Source organism: Haliotis rufescens, unplaced genomic scaffold (assembly GCF_023055435.1).
Source record: "Haliotis rufescens isolate VD_foot unplaced genomic scaffold, xgHalRufe1.0.p SCAF_11, whole genome shotgun sequence".
Classification (NCBI taxonomy): Eukaryota; Metazoa; Mollusca; class Gastropoda; order Lepetellida; family Haliotidae; genus Haliotis; species Haliotis rufescens.
In genome coordinates this window covers 19,005,281-19,019,867 of record NW_025963791.1, presented here as the reverse complement: position 1 = coordinate 19,019,867, position 14,587 = coordinate 19,005,281, and the positions used below count along the sequence as shown (strand labels likewise).

Genomic DNA, 14,587 nt, shown 5'->3' with positions numbered 1-14,587 from the left:
CCAGGTTATCATGGCACAGAGGTATATCTACTCTCCATGGTGTCTAACACCAGGTTATCATGGCACAGAGCTATATCTACTCTCTATGGTGTCTAACACCAGGTTATCATGGCACAGAGCTATATCTACTCTCCATGGTGTCTAACACCAGGTTATCATGGCACAGAGCTATATCTACTCTCCATGGTGTCTAACACCAGGTTATCATGGCACAGAGGTATATCTACTCTCCATGGTGTCTAACACCAGGTTATCATGACACAGAGGTATATCTACTCTCCATGGTGTCTAACACCAGGTTATCATGGCACAGAGCTATATCTACTCTCCATGGTGTCTAACACCAGGTTATCATGGCACAGAGTTGTCTCTACTCTCCATTGGGTTCTTTACACCAGGTTATCCTGGCACAGAGCTATATCTACTATCCATGGCGTCTAACACCAGGTTATCATGACACAGAGCTATATCTACTCTCCATGGTGTCTAACACCAGGTTATCATGGCACAGAGTTGTCTCTACCTTCCATTGGGTTCTTTACACCAGGTTATCCTGGCACAGAGCTATATCTACTCTCCATGGTGTCTTACACCAGGTTAACCTGGCACAGAGGTATATCTACTCTCCATGGTGTCTAACACCAGGTTATCATGGCACAGAGCTATATCTACTCTCCATGGTGTCTAACACCAGGTTATCATGGCACAGAGCTATATCTACTCTCCATGGTGTCTAACACCAGGTTATCATGGCACAGAGCTATATCTACTCTCCAGGGTGTCTAACACCAGGTTATCATGACACAGAGGTATTTCTATTCTCCATGGTGTCTAACACCAGGTTATCATGACACAGAGGTATATCTACTCTCCATGGTGTCTAACACCAGGTTATCATGGCACAGAGCTATATCTACTCTCCATGGTGTCTAACACCAGGTTATCATGGCACAGAGCTATATCTACTCTCCATAGTGTCTAACACCAGGTTATCATGGCACAGAGCTATATCTACTCTCCATGGTGTCTAACACCAGGTTATCATGGCACAGAGTTATATCTACTCTCCATGGTGTCTAACACAAGGTTATCATGACACAGAGCTATATCTACTCTCAATGGTGTCTAACACCAGGTTATCATGGCACAGAGGTATATCTACTCTCCATGGTGTCTAACACCAGGTTATCATGGCACAGAGCTATATCTACTCTCCATGATGTTTAGCCCGGTACATGGCTGCTTGCATGACGCATGGTTATCATGGCCAAAGTCGACCAGTCAGTAAATGTAGGGACGTTAGTTGATTACAAGACAAGCTCACTAATACAAGAGAAATAAACACTGAAATTGAAATAAATGATTAAATATTAAGTATATCGTTACAAAGAAACCGTAAAAGCCGATTAACGGGATCGGGTGGTCAGACTCGATGACATGGTTGATGCTCATGATGTCAATCACTGGATCGTCTGGCCATGACTCGATTATTTACAGATCGCCGTCATATGGCTGGAATATTGCTGATTGTGGCGTTAAACAACAAACAAACAAGCAAAAAAAAAGCTGAACATAAACACGCTCTACAGGTCCAGGCAGCTGTTTCACCTTGTTACCGGATAAAGATTGTGTGATTCCTGAGCAGACAGTGAGGGCGCATTATTCCATGATCTCTTGCTCTGTGTGTTCCTGGGGCATAGACTATTTGAACAATATGTTGCGTTTTTGCGTAAAATTGGTAAGTTTGAACCAGTCCAATAGACCATGGGATCGATTGTGTTTGTACATAAAATAAAATAATAATAATGCATTTCTTCATTGTGTCACATATACAATAGCCTGTAGACTTCACACTACAAGGGATATGCGCATATTCCAGAGACTGTTTTTACATGTTCACACATTGTATATAGTAATTTTTCAAAAATCCAATTTGAATAGAAAAGAGTTTCAATCTCGAGCAGGGCGTCCACCTACATTTGGTGTACCTAATTTGTTGTTTAACGCCACACGCAGTAATATTTCAGCTATATGAGTACAAATAAGAGCGCAGGAGCCTAAGTAGTTGGTGGCGCCGTCCTGGAACCGCTCCTGGCTTCTGATGAGTCGGTTTGATCACGTGACCTCTGATGACGTCATCAGGTCACGTGACCGGCGCAGGGCATTGTGGGTCATGCGTGACGTCACTTCCGGTTCCGGTGGTGCGTGCGCATCCGATTCCGGTGGCAGGCGCATACAAGATGGCGGCATGTCCGTTTCCGGGAGGCGTGCGCGCCTCCAAGATGGCGGCACCTCCGAGGGGCCATCTCCCCATCCAAGATGGCGATGCCGGGAAGGCGGGAAGGTGGGAAGGAGGAAGGCGGGAAGGCGGGAGGGAGGGAGGAGGACGAGGAGGGAGGGAGGTAGAGGAGGGAGGAGGAGGAGGTGGGTTCTTTATTTGGGTTTGAGGGTAGTCAACGCAAAGGATGAAAAGCATTCTTTCGGGAGAGATAGGTGGCCCTAAAAAGTGTTTTTTGGACGAATTTGACAGTATCAACTCTGTTTGGATCAACGCTTGTGGATTTTACCACGCTAACCAGTGCAGACTTCCCAGGTGGGCTCAAGACAAACATTGCAAACCTATTCGCCGAGCAGACGATATACTCTGACAGTGTTGTCATTACCGATGTGGCATTTGCAACTCTCCAAGCAGACCTCCGTAAAACAAGAGGCAGTGTTATTCCTCAAGGAAAGGGGACAGGACATCAACACTGTCAGCGCAGTAAGCATGTTACTAGACCGTTGAAGGACTCGAAGCAATTCCATGCCTACTTTTGTCAGGATAATGTCATTAAATGTGCCGATTACCACAGGGTAGGAGAAAGGGTTCTAGATTTAATGACAATGTTCATTTACACATCGGATAGAATCGTCTTTATTCTATCTAAGATTAAATACCAATACACTTTAAATTTAAAAAGAAGAAGCAATGTTTTGAAAAAAAAATGTGCTAGCAAAAAATTACAATACGATAAATAATTACACGATGACAGCTACCTCTGCCTCTTAGCACACACACACACACACACACACACACACACACACACACACACACTGAAGTCTGGTATTGTTTACTACGTGATCGATTATTAATAAAACAATCGACCACTTGGCACCAGCTATAGGTGAAGAAGGCAGCCAAGGATGGTCAGACGACCAGCTTGTTATGTTTAATGTTGTTCATGTGCCGAATATGGGGGGATTTAAAGCAATACAGATGTCGTGTTGGCGGAAGGGAATGTGACCACTGGTGTGTGACCAGACACGACTCTCCTCGATACTAAGTGTGACGGGACCCCCTATAAACGTTTGTAGGTCAGTCGTTTATAATATAGCATGGCTGCTATGCGCAGACGCGTCAAGTGGGACCACAGTGTAATATCAGATAACACAGGTTAGATGAAGTGAATTTATCGACATATCTACACAACTGACGGATACACCTGGAACCACCCCCGGTTCTGATTTGACCGATTGGCTTATACGAATCGATTCGAGGTGTATGCCACTGTGAAGATATCTGACGAGCAGACGACATGAATGCGGAAGTACTCAGGCCGTTGTGATAACTTGTGAAATTTGAAAATCGATGTGGCAATGGCAACTCTCCCAGCAGACCTCCGCAAATCAAGAGACAGTGTTATTCCTCAAGAACAGGGTCCAGGACATCAAGACCGTCAGCGCAGTAAGCATGTTCCTAGACCGTTGAGCGACTCGAAGCAATTCCATGCCTACTTCTGTCAGGATAATCTCGATTCCATTTGGACGAGAAAGCTCATTGATGAATTGGAAGGGAGTCATGGCTTTAAATGTGCCGAGTATCACAGGGACTTGGTGGTAGGAGAAAGGGTTTTAGATTTAATGACTATGTTCATTTTCACATCGGATAGAATCGTCTTTATTCTATCTGAGAATTTTCTCAAGTCGAATTATGCCATGTATCAACTTCAGCTGGCCGTGCAGTATGACATTGACCACGACACAAACAACATAGTGGCACTCCACGTGGACGAGTGTAGAGTGCCGTCAGAGCTGTTGACATTTCAGATCATTGACACAAAGTCTCGTGGGTGGAAGGACATATTTATGGACTATTTGAAGAAACCGAGTAAGTCAGAAACAAGATGGTTCATACCATACGTTATTATCTATCGTTATGTGTAGGACTGCCAGTTATTAACTGTATTATATATATACAATCATTGTACAGGCAGACACGGTACAATACTCCTATCAACACTTAAAAACAACCACGAAGACCGGTGACAACGCTACATCTACCCCCCTTACACTTAATATACTCTATTATCATGCATCAATGTACTGAGTCACGTTGGACCTACGTCGGTGTCTACCTGTTGCGTTTTCAAACTCTGAAAGTGTTTAAAAATTGTCACTATTTCGCGGATCCACTACAACAGATGGCTTTATATTCCCTCACTGCCACTCTAATTCTAAGAAAAGGATGTCGTCAAACTAACTTTCAAATGTGCGTATCAATTCCTGCAATAGTGACAACATACCAAGCTTGTGTACAAAGTTGTTCAGACAGATATTCCTTACATCTGCTGCTGTAATCACTTTATATTAATATTATCACATGATGCATGATTTCATAAGCGCAAATAGTTGGACAAACGTGTAAATATATAACGTCAACGCCAGAGAACAATCAGTCTCAATTATCCACCGAAACACATTCCATTTAGCGTAAAATGCAAACTAGCTGTGTACACGTGAAACCCTGTCATCATAATTTTCATTTTCGTTGTAGTCAGAAAATGTTTTCCAATATTCTGATAATGACTTCATGTAAGCCATGACATGATAAGCATTATTGAACCATATCTACAGGGTCACATAGCAAACACTTGGATAATCTTAAGAGCTGTCTTAATCTGACTGAATTAATAGAACTTCTACATGTTGATATAGATAGGCCTTTGTCTAGCTTCGTAGACTATTTACTGAATTCCGCCAGCTGCATGAAGAAAGCCTTATGCTCTAAGAATGGCTACATGATTAACAGACGTTATAGCATTGAATGTATGCAGGCAAAACGTGCTACGAGGCGAACACTACGGAAATTTAGAAGTAACAAGTCTGCTGATAACAGAAAGAGTTACTGTTCCTTAAGAAATCGATATAAGTACGAAATCAGGTTATATAAGAACAAGATACGACACAATAGAATTGGACAGCTATGTAATGCAATGGGTTATGCTAAGAAATTTTGGAAAGAGGTTCGACCCATTAACATGAGAAACATCCCTGCTTGTAGCATTTCAAAAGCTGAATGGGCAATTCATTTTAAAGAAGTATTTTCAACAAATGACGTATTTGATCATACGCTTTTTGATGACATATATGATCCTATAAATGAAGATGATTTCTTTTCTGAAATAGATCGGGAAAAACCTTGAATCTGATATTCAACGTCATGAGATACTGACAGCAATTCAGTCACTTAAAAAACGCAAATCCTTGGGATTGGATAATATTCTTGCTGAAATGCTGCAATCATCAAGGGAGATAATTTTGCCCTATCTTACAGAATTGTTTAATATGATTTTTCGTTCAGGCGTATTTCCAAGTTCGTGGACGAAGGGCATTGTTATACCTATTCATAAGAAAGGAGATGCTAGCAATGCAGATAATTATAGAGGTATAACATTAAACAATATTTCGGGGAAAGTATTTTCGAGTATATTAAACAACAGACTAACGTTATGGGCCAATATGAGGGATAGAATTCCAGAATATCAGGCCGGGTTTAGAAAACACTATTCGACTACAGATCAATTGTTTACATTAAATGCAATTATAGAAAAATATTTGATGAAACGTGGGAGAGAACTGTATGTAGCTTTTGTTGATTTCCGGAAGGCTTTTGATTCTGTGAATTGTCATAAACTGTGGGTGTGCCTTAAAAGAGCTGGATTACGGGGCAAAATGTACCTGATTCTTAAAAGTATGTACTCTAATGTCAGGGCGTGTGTGCGCTGTAAAGGTGATTTCACTGACTTTTTTGATTGTCCGCTTGGCTTGAAACAAGGATGCGTATTAAGTCCCATTCTATTTCCATTCTTTATTAACGAATTGTGTAAAGAAATAATGAATAGTGGCAAACACGGGGTCCAATTATGTCCGGATATTTTAGAATTGTTCTTATTATTGTTTGCTGATGATGTTATTCTTATATCACATTCAGCCTCGGGTCTTCAGAACCAATTAAACATTTTGAATGATTACGCTGATGATTGGAAGTTAGCTGTAAACTTAGAAAAGACAAACATAGTCGTTTTTAGAAGAGGTGGCCCATTAGCTTCAGTCGAAAAATGGTTATATAAGGGTTCGAGAGTTAAAGTTGTTAGTAAGTATAAATACCTAGGTGTTCTGTTTACCAACACTTTAAGTATGGGTAATCTTGTTAAGGATTTATCTGTAAAGGGTAAAAAAGCCATGGTCATGTTATTGTCAACTTTATCTAAACTCCAGCCTTTATCCCCAAGTATATTCTTTAAAATGTTTGACACACAGATACAACCAATACTTTTGTATGACTCTGAATTATGGGGTTTTAAACATTTTAATACAATCGAAAAAGTACATCTTCTTGCTTGTAATTTTTTTTTAATGATTGGTGTCAACTCCCCTAATAATATTGTTTACGGAGAGTGCGGTAGATATCCTTTGTACGTTAATTCATATATTCGTTGTATCAGATATTGGCTAAAAATACTTACTATGCACAAACAGCGACTGCCAAGGAAAGCTTACACTATGTTATACAACTATGATAATCTGGGTTACAACACTTGGGCATCAAATATTCGGGGACTTTTGTTCTCAAATGGCTTTGGCTATGCTTGGATTTATCAAGGAGTTGGTAACACCTGTATGTTTGTAAATATGTTCAAAGAAAGAATTGTAAATACCTTTTATCAAACATGGATGTCTAATTTAAATGCAAGTAGCAGATATGATGTGTATAGATCATTCAAATCCTTACTGGAGCCTGAAAAATATTTAAGTGTTCTTTGTAATTTAAATCTTCGTTCAACATTCTTGCGTTTTCGTATGGGACTGAGTGATATAAGAGTTAATACCGGAAGAAGACAAAATACGTTAAAATCTATGCGTTTGTGTCCATTATGTGATATGGGTGTTGAGGACGAATTTCATGTACTTTTTATCTGTGAGTTTTACCAAGATATCCGAAAACGTTTTGTACCTGCTAAATACCTTAAACAGCAATGTACCACATCCCTTATATCACTTATGTCTAATCAATCTTCTGGGGTAATCGAAACTGGACTTTTATAGTCAGTTCTCAACCCCAGGAGACAAGGACACTCCTAGCAGTGGTCAGTGGTCAGTGGTCAGTGGTCACATGACCCAGGGCACTGACCGGTCATGAAATTGGTTGTGATAACGAGTAGAATTGCTGAACTATCTACTTTCAAAACTGTGCGACACGTACGAGGCGATGTCGTGAAATGGAACACTAGCGAACTTCGCCATGGGACAAGTTTTTGCACTTTTGCAGCAAAACTTAATTTTGTAAAAATCTGGAATAATAGGTGGATCTTTGTAAACGCCCTACTGTTAGAACCTGTGTCCGCGCTTGTAAATACGTGGCAATAACGATGTGAACAAGGCATGTAGATGAGCTATATATTCAATGCATATCATCAGCAAATTAAGACATGTATATCTTTTCTAGCACCGCAGATGCCAAACGAAATATGCACGAACGGAAGTGAGTATACTTTTTTAATAGTCCTTTATCATATACAATATCTAAATGAATTAAATTGTAAATACTGAGACCTGACACCGCAACTCTCGTGATGAGGAGTCAGTTATATGGGAGCGACCAGCTAATATTCACACAGTTTCTTCAATACATGCAGTATGTTTTCTTTGAACATCAAAAACGTGCTCTTCCATTAACCTTATCGAGAACTTATACTACAACTCTCTTGTTGTATGGGAAGGACCAGTTAATAATCAATGTTTTTTTCTTCTTCTTCAATACACCCGCATGTTTTCTATGAATATCAAAACGTGTTCTTCTGTTTATCCTTGATGATTGTGTTTCAAGCACATGTGAGTGTGCAGGACCTGTGCAGGACCCAGAGATCAGTGATGTCCGACCCGCCCACACTCAGGCCAACCTTACAAATCCCAGAATATATCAGGATGCAGATAAAGGTATGTCGTCAAAAAGAACTTATACTATACACAGCCATGCGCTATATTTCAACCATATATTTTAGGTATATCAACCGTCAACTATGCAAAATACATCCGGCGACTAACGGGATCGGGTGGTCAGCCTCGCTGACTTGGTTGGTGCATGTCATCGATCCCAAATGCGTGGATCGATGCTCATGATGTCAATTGCTGGATTGTCTAGTCCAGACTGGATTATTTGCAGACTGGAATATTGCTGTGTGCGGCGTTAAACAACAAACAAACAAAACAAAAAACACCATTCACTTATCATTTGATATCCATCAACCAAGTGCTAACATCAAGCATTTGAAATGCATCAACCATATGATATGCATCAACCATTTCCTAACATCAACCATATGAAATGCATCAACCATGTGAAACACATCCACCATGTGATATACATCAACCATGTGATATACATCAACCATGTGAAATGCATCAACCATTTCCTTAAATAAACCATGTGATATACATCTACCATCTCCTGACATCAACCATGTGAAATACATCAACCATTTGATATACAGCAACCATGTGAAATACACCACCATGTGATATAGATCAACCATGTGAAATAACTTTTTGATATACATCAACTTTTCTTCGACCATCAACCTTGAACAATAGCTCAACATTGTGTTACTATGCGATATACATCACATACTATACATCTGATGCAAGAATGGCTTATAAAACCGCCATATGCTTGTATCTCCTTCATACGAGCGTGTGTGCTTGTGCGTGTTTTTCTGACACAAACATGCTGAATTGTGTGTTGATGAAGTATCGTATCACGGGTACTGTTATATTGTTATATAGACATGTATTGCACGACTATATGGCATAAGGGGCGTTGGGGTAGCCTTGTGGTTAAAGCGTTCTCTCGTCACGCCGAAGACCCGAGTTCGATTCCCTACTATAATGTGTGAAGCCCATTTCTGGTGTCCCCTGTCGTGATATTGCTGGAATATTGCTAAAAGCGGCGTAAAACCACACTCACTCACTATATGCCATAAGTTTGTGCGGGATGTTTCAATTGTTGCTTTGTCCAGCTGCTGGTGCAGAATGTATCTGTATTCTGTTTTATTACAGATATGGCACAAGAGTAAATTTCTGGATGACAATCACCTCAGAAAAGCAGTATTATTAGAAGTGAGTTTTATCGTGATATCAATGAAAATCAGGAATGTTCTGAAAATACCAGCAGTAACGACAGTGTTATGTTTTGTTAAAATATAGGTATCGCTGCAAATGAATAATAATCACACGCACATGTCGGTATACTGGGAAAAACCGGCTTCAAAAGAGGACCGTGATATCAAGCCAATCTCATAACATAACGACCTGTGAAGATCAGGGGTAGAAAAGGTTTTCAGCAACCCATGCTTGTCGTAAGAGGTGACTAACTTTTGTTTGTTGTTTACCGCCGCACTCAGCAATATTCCAGCTATATGACGGCGGTCTGTAAATAATCGAGTCTGGATCCAGTGATTGACATCATGAGCATCGATCCACGCAATTGGGATCGATGACATGCTTCAACCAAGTCAGCGAGCCTGACCACCCGATCCCTATGTACCTAAAACCTTTCCCTATAACACACGGAAGGGCGACACTGAAATATTCCTCCATAACGTTGACGCAACCACTTTGAAGACGCACCATTTTAATAAGATATGTATACAATCTAGTTAGAAGTGTTAATGTTATTCGGCACGCTCTGTCCTAGACGGGTTAACTTGCCCTAGAGCGCTTGCGCTCCTCGCCTGCAGCCGCTAGGAGGCGAAGGACAGGGTACCAGTCTACCTCTTTCCGACCTATTTCCCCATACAGCATTCCGCTCCAGTGCATCTTTGACCTAAATCCGTGAAGGGGGCTGATCTGTCGAGAGGGACAGGGACAGGTATACAGTATATCGCTATGCGGGAAATGTTGACCCATTTCCGTGTAGCGAAGTATGCCTGTCGAGAGGGTGGGGACAGGCCTATAGCATATGCTATGCCGGAAACGTTGACCCAGTTTCCATGTAGCGAGATATTAGCACTTTTAGACAACGTGAATAATAATTATTCACCTGTCAGGCTACAGGAGTAAACGTATTACCATTAGGGAGGTAACTATCATAGAGAAGTATGGTTAGTGGGTTTCAATTCTAACAATATCTGTATCAGTCTTCTACTTTATTAAGAAATAATATTACTTACTCTGAACAGATTAATTATGAAAAAAATATCAATAACTTTACCACTGTTAATATACCAATGCTGACAGTATCATGTATAACACTATGATTATGCCAACTTTATGTCCCTTGTTCCTTGCAAAACAATAACAAATGTTTCAGGAACACATATTACTAGTTTGGTTTCATAATATGTTTGTTTTCTACTTTCGTGTTACATAAATATTTAAACTGAAATGTGCCATTTATTTGAAGGAACCACAAGCAAATTACAATCTGTTTTACGTTCTTGATTCAACATGAGAGCCTTATGACCATATATGTACTTACATCAATAGCTAGGTAGCCATGCTACAACATTGCTTTGCGCCATGTTGATCCTCTTGGTCAAAGTTAACATTTTGTAACTATAATATGGGAATTGCGACAGTCGTTTGTTGTGCTACCAATGGTTTGTAAATACAGCCAGGGAGTCTATGTCTTGACCTGGGCCCACTTGCACAAAGCGATCTTAGCGCTAAGATGATCTTAACTTCCATACTTTAACATAGGCTTACAATAGTTGTAGCGCTAAGATCGCTTTGTGCAAGTGGGACCTGATACTGTACAGATGTTGATATGTTACAATGCTGACACCATATATCTTGTTTTTCAGTCTTCTCACAGAAGAATTCAGCCGGTTCCGACTTCGGACCTATCTTCGGTTCCATCAACAGACGGGCCTAACTCACTGGAAGCTGACGATAGGCTCGCTGTTGAGTACCATGCAGATCAGGTGACCAAATCACAGGCTACATTGTTGCATGCCCTCAACATACGCGAGAAGGATAAATTCGTGTACGAGGCGAGAGAGTCACGGCTGACAGACAATGGGGGTGAACTGAACATTCAAGAAGGAGACGTGTTAGAAATGTTACACGATGAACCCACTCATGGTAATATGTACAAGTGTAAAAATGCTCAAGGACATGTTGGTTTTGTGCCTACATCGCTGATGTCGCCATCTTTCTATTTGCTCCCCTCTCAAATTGTAAAACAGTTTAAACAAACAATATCACCTTCTGAAAATGAAGGGTTCAGAAAGGAACTTGAACAACTTGGAATTTCCTACTTCGTTGCCAGGAGCTGCGTCGAAAAAACACGTGGAGATATTATCAACTTATCTGTTAAAAATGGTGATGTCCTGCTTCAACTAAAAATACCAAACAAAGGTCTTGCTATTTTCAAAAACTGTCGAAATGAAACAGGGTACCTGCCTGTGTCGCTTGTGGATTGTGTAAATGTCCCGAAGCCTCCTTTAGAATCTCGAGTATCGGATCTGTCCAACATTTCCATTGGTAGTGAGGGTTATGCATCAGAGGCAAGCCATTTGTCTTGGTCCTCTGTGTAACAAGGGGTGGTCGGGTAGCCTTGTGGTTAAAGCGTTTGCTCGTCACGCCGAAGACCCAGGTTCGATTCCCGACATGGGTACAATGTGTGGAGCCCATTGCTGGTGTCCCCCGCCGTGCCTGACCACCCGATCCCCTAAGTCGCCTCTTACGACAATGTTAAGTATAGCGGTTCAAAGAATACGTAAGAGGCGGCTAACGGGATCGGGTGGTCAGGCTCGCTGACTGGCTGATGCATGTCATCGTATCCCAATTGCCTGGATCGATGCTTATGATGCCAATCACTGAATTGTCTGGTCTAGACATGATTATTTACAGACCCCCGTCATATAGCTGGAATATTGCTAAGTGCGACGTTAAAAACAAACAAAGAAGGAAAAAAGCTGAACATTAACTCGCTCTTCAGGTCTACGCAGTTGTTTTTACCTTGTCACTGGTTAAAGGTGATGTGATTCCTAAGCGGACATTGAGGGGGCATAATTCCTTGACCTCTAGTTCTATATGTTCCTGAGGCATAGACTATTTAAACACAATGTTACATATTATTGTTTCTGCGTAAAATAGGTATTGTTGGACCAGTCCAGTAGACCATGGTATCGATTGTGTTTTCACATAAAATAAAAAAAATAATACATTTCTACATTGTGTCATATATACAACAGCCTGTAGACTCCACACTACAAGGGATATGAGCATCTAGTAGTGAGACTGTATTTACATGTTCACAGATTGTATATATTAATTTTTCAAAGAAACCAATTTGGATAGAAAAGAGTTTTAATCTATAGCAGGGCGCCACCCTACACTCAGTGTAGTTAGTTTGTTGCGAAGCGTCGTCATTTGCTTAATTACGCCTGGTTTGTCAAGTTTAAGCTGTACAAAGGATCAAACTTTCTATATACAAATGATATGATTATGCATACGACACATAACAAAAGTTTTCTTAGTTGAGTTCTCTTCCAAAACCTCGTCAAGCCAGATATAAACAACAAACACACAATGTGGCTTTGGCTTCCCCTGCGGCACACGCCGAGGCATTTACTCTGCAATGAAATTTTCTTTTAAAAACAGCAGTAGCATCACTGGCCTTGATCCATATGATCTCAGAACCACGCCAGTTACCGACACTGTAACATCTTACTGTAAGATTCATGCATGTACCAGGTACCATCCATGCTTTGTGGTTCAGAGCCATACTCGTCACTGTGACGACATTTGTCTTGCCAACACCTGACAACAGAAAATGTTCATAACCACAGTGCACAGGACATAAACATAAAATAAACAGACCGCACTGTAACGGCGACACCACAGGAGAGATTGAACTACCCGGGCTTTACAATTCCTATATATACCCCTCAGGGTTGCGCCCTCTACCGTGAATAACCTCCCTTTATATCTGGCTTTACTTTCAAGAGAAATCAATTTCAGTCTAATTCACTCCGTTCAACCGAATGAAATTTCATTGAGTATAGTTGAACGCCGCTTTGAGCAATATACCGGCAGCATCACTGCTGGGGGAAACAAGAAATGTTATTCACATATTGCACCAATGTGGGCAATCGAACACGGTGTGCTCGGCATAAGGAGCTAACGCTTTACCCACTAGGCTACCACACCACTCTCGAGATACAGTCAGTACAGGTGGATTAAAACAGGTGTCTGAATTCTTTAAAAAAGGCGAGATCTTGAATATACAATATTTAGATTCAAGTGAATGAATGAGTAGGTTTTACGCCGCTTTTAGCAATATTCCAGCAACATCACGGCGGGGGACACCAGAAATGGGCTTCACACATTGTACCCATGTCGGGAATCGAACCAGGGTTTTTCGGCGTGACGAGCGAACGCTTTAACCACTAGGCTACCCGACCGCCCTTAGATTCAAGGAAACCAAAACATAAAGGTAGTTGTAGGAGCCAAGACGATGGAACAATACGTGTTGGAGGCAAAGCTGAAGCTGATAAACAGAAATTCGCTTCCATACGAAATTGAAAATTACTAACGAGTTTAGAGCCAAAAAGGATTGTATTCATTAATTGTGGACTACATGGTAAGAATGTGTAGACAAATGCTTCAGATGAACGTCGGGGCTGTGGGGTAGCCTAGTGGTTCAAAGCTTTCGTTCGTCTCGCCGAAGACCCGAGTTCGATTCTCCACATGGGTATAATGAGTGAAACCCGTCTCTGGTGTCCCCCGCCGTGATATTGCTGGAATAGTGCCAAAAGCGGCGTACTCACTCACTCACTCACTCAGATGAACGTCACATGAAGACAGATAACCAGTCTATCGTTACCATGTCACGCAATGAACAACGGTCTTCATCACATCACCGACATGAAGATTCGTAAACAACCAAAATCGTTTAACCAGGGAGCCTATACATGTATATAATTTTTTGTATGGTCTCCCGGGTTTAACAGTTAGAATGAATTGATTTTTTTAGAAGTGAAATGTTTATTATTTATAACAACCCTTTCTGTATTGAATGAGCATCGAGGTACAGTGTATAACTGTGGACCTTAATCATTTCCTGGTTGCCCAAACAATTCTCACCGCAAGTGCTAGCTACAAACATGTTTTGTTAATACTGACCAATCAGATTCAGTGATAAGCGATATTACAGATTCCACATTATAGGTGTAATGGCCTACCAGTCCATGCACGCGGTCAGGCGACACAGCCCTGCACCCACCAGGCATGATGCCCTTTGTAGATCAACCATGTGTCGGTG

General features: G+C 41.1%; 1 protein-coding gene and 1 long non-coding RNA gene across 3 annotated transcripts; both read left to right on the top strand.

The window, feature by feature from the left end:
• The first annotated feature begins 1 nt into the window (after position 1).
• On the top strand, positions 2 to 1,810 carry LOC125377986. The gene is made up of 2 exons (XR_007219952.1): positions 2 to 496; positions 646 to 1,810. It is a non-coding gene; the product is annotated as an uncharacterized LOC125377986 (long non-coding RNA).
• Positions 1,811 to 2,447: 637 nt separating this feature from the next.
• On the top strand, positions 2,448 to 12,489 carry LOC124120460. Of its 2 annotated transcripts, XM_046483282.2 has the most exons (5): positions 2,448 to 4,147; positions 7,766 to 7,801; positions 8,147 to 8,256; positions 9,376 to 9,435; positions 11,121 to 12,489. In XM_046483282.2, the coding sequence occupies exons 1-5, from the start codon at positions 3,637 to 3,639 to the stop codon at positions 11,853 to 11,855; spliced, it is 1,452 nt and encodes a 483-aa protein (XP_046339238.2). In that variant the 5' UTR covers positions 2,448 to 3,636; the 3' UTR covers positions 11,856 to 12,489. The 2 variants fall into 2 exon arrangements, with proteins under 2 accessions (XP_046339238.2, XP_046339239.2); XM_046483283.2 differs by lacking the exon at positions 9,376 to 9,435.
• The last annotated feature ends 2,098 nt before the right edge of the window (positions 12,490 to 14,587 follow it).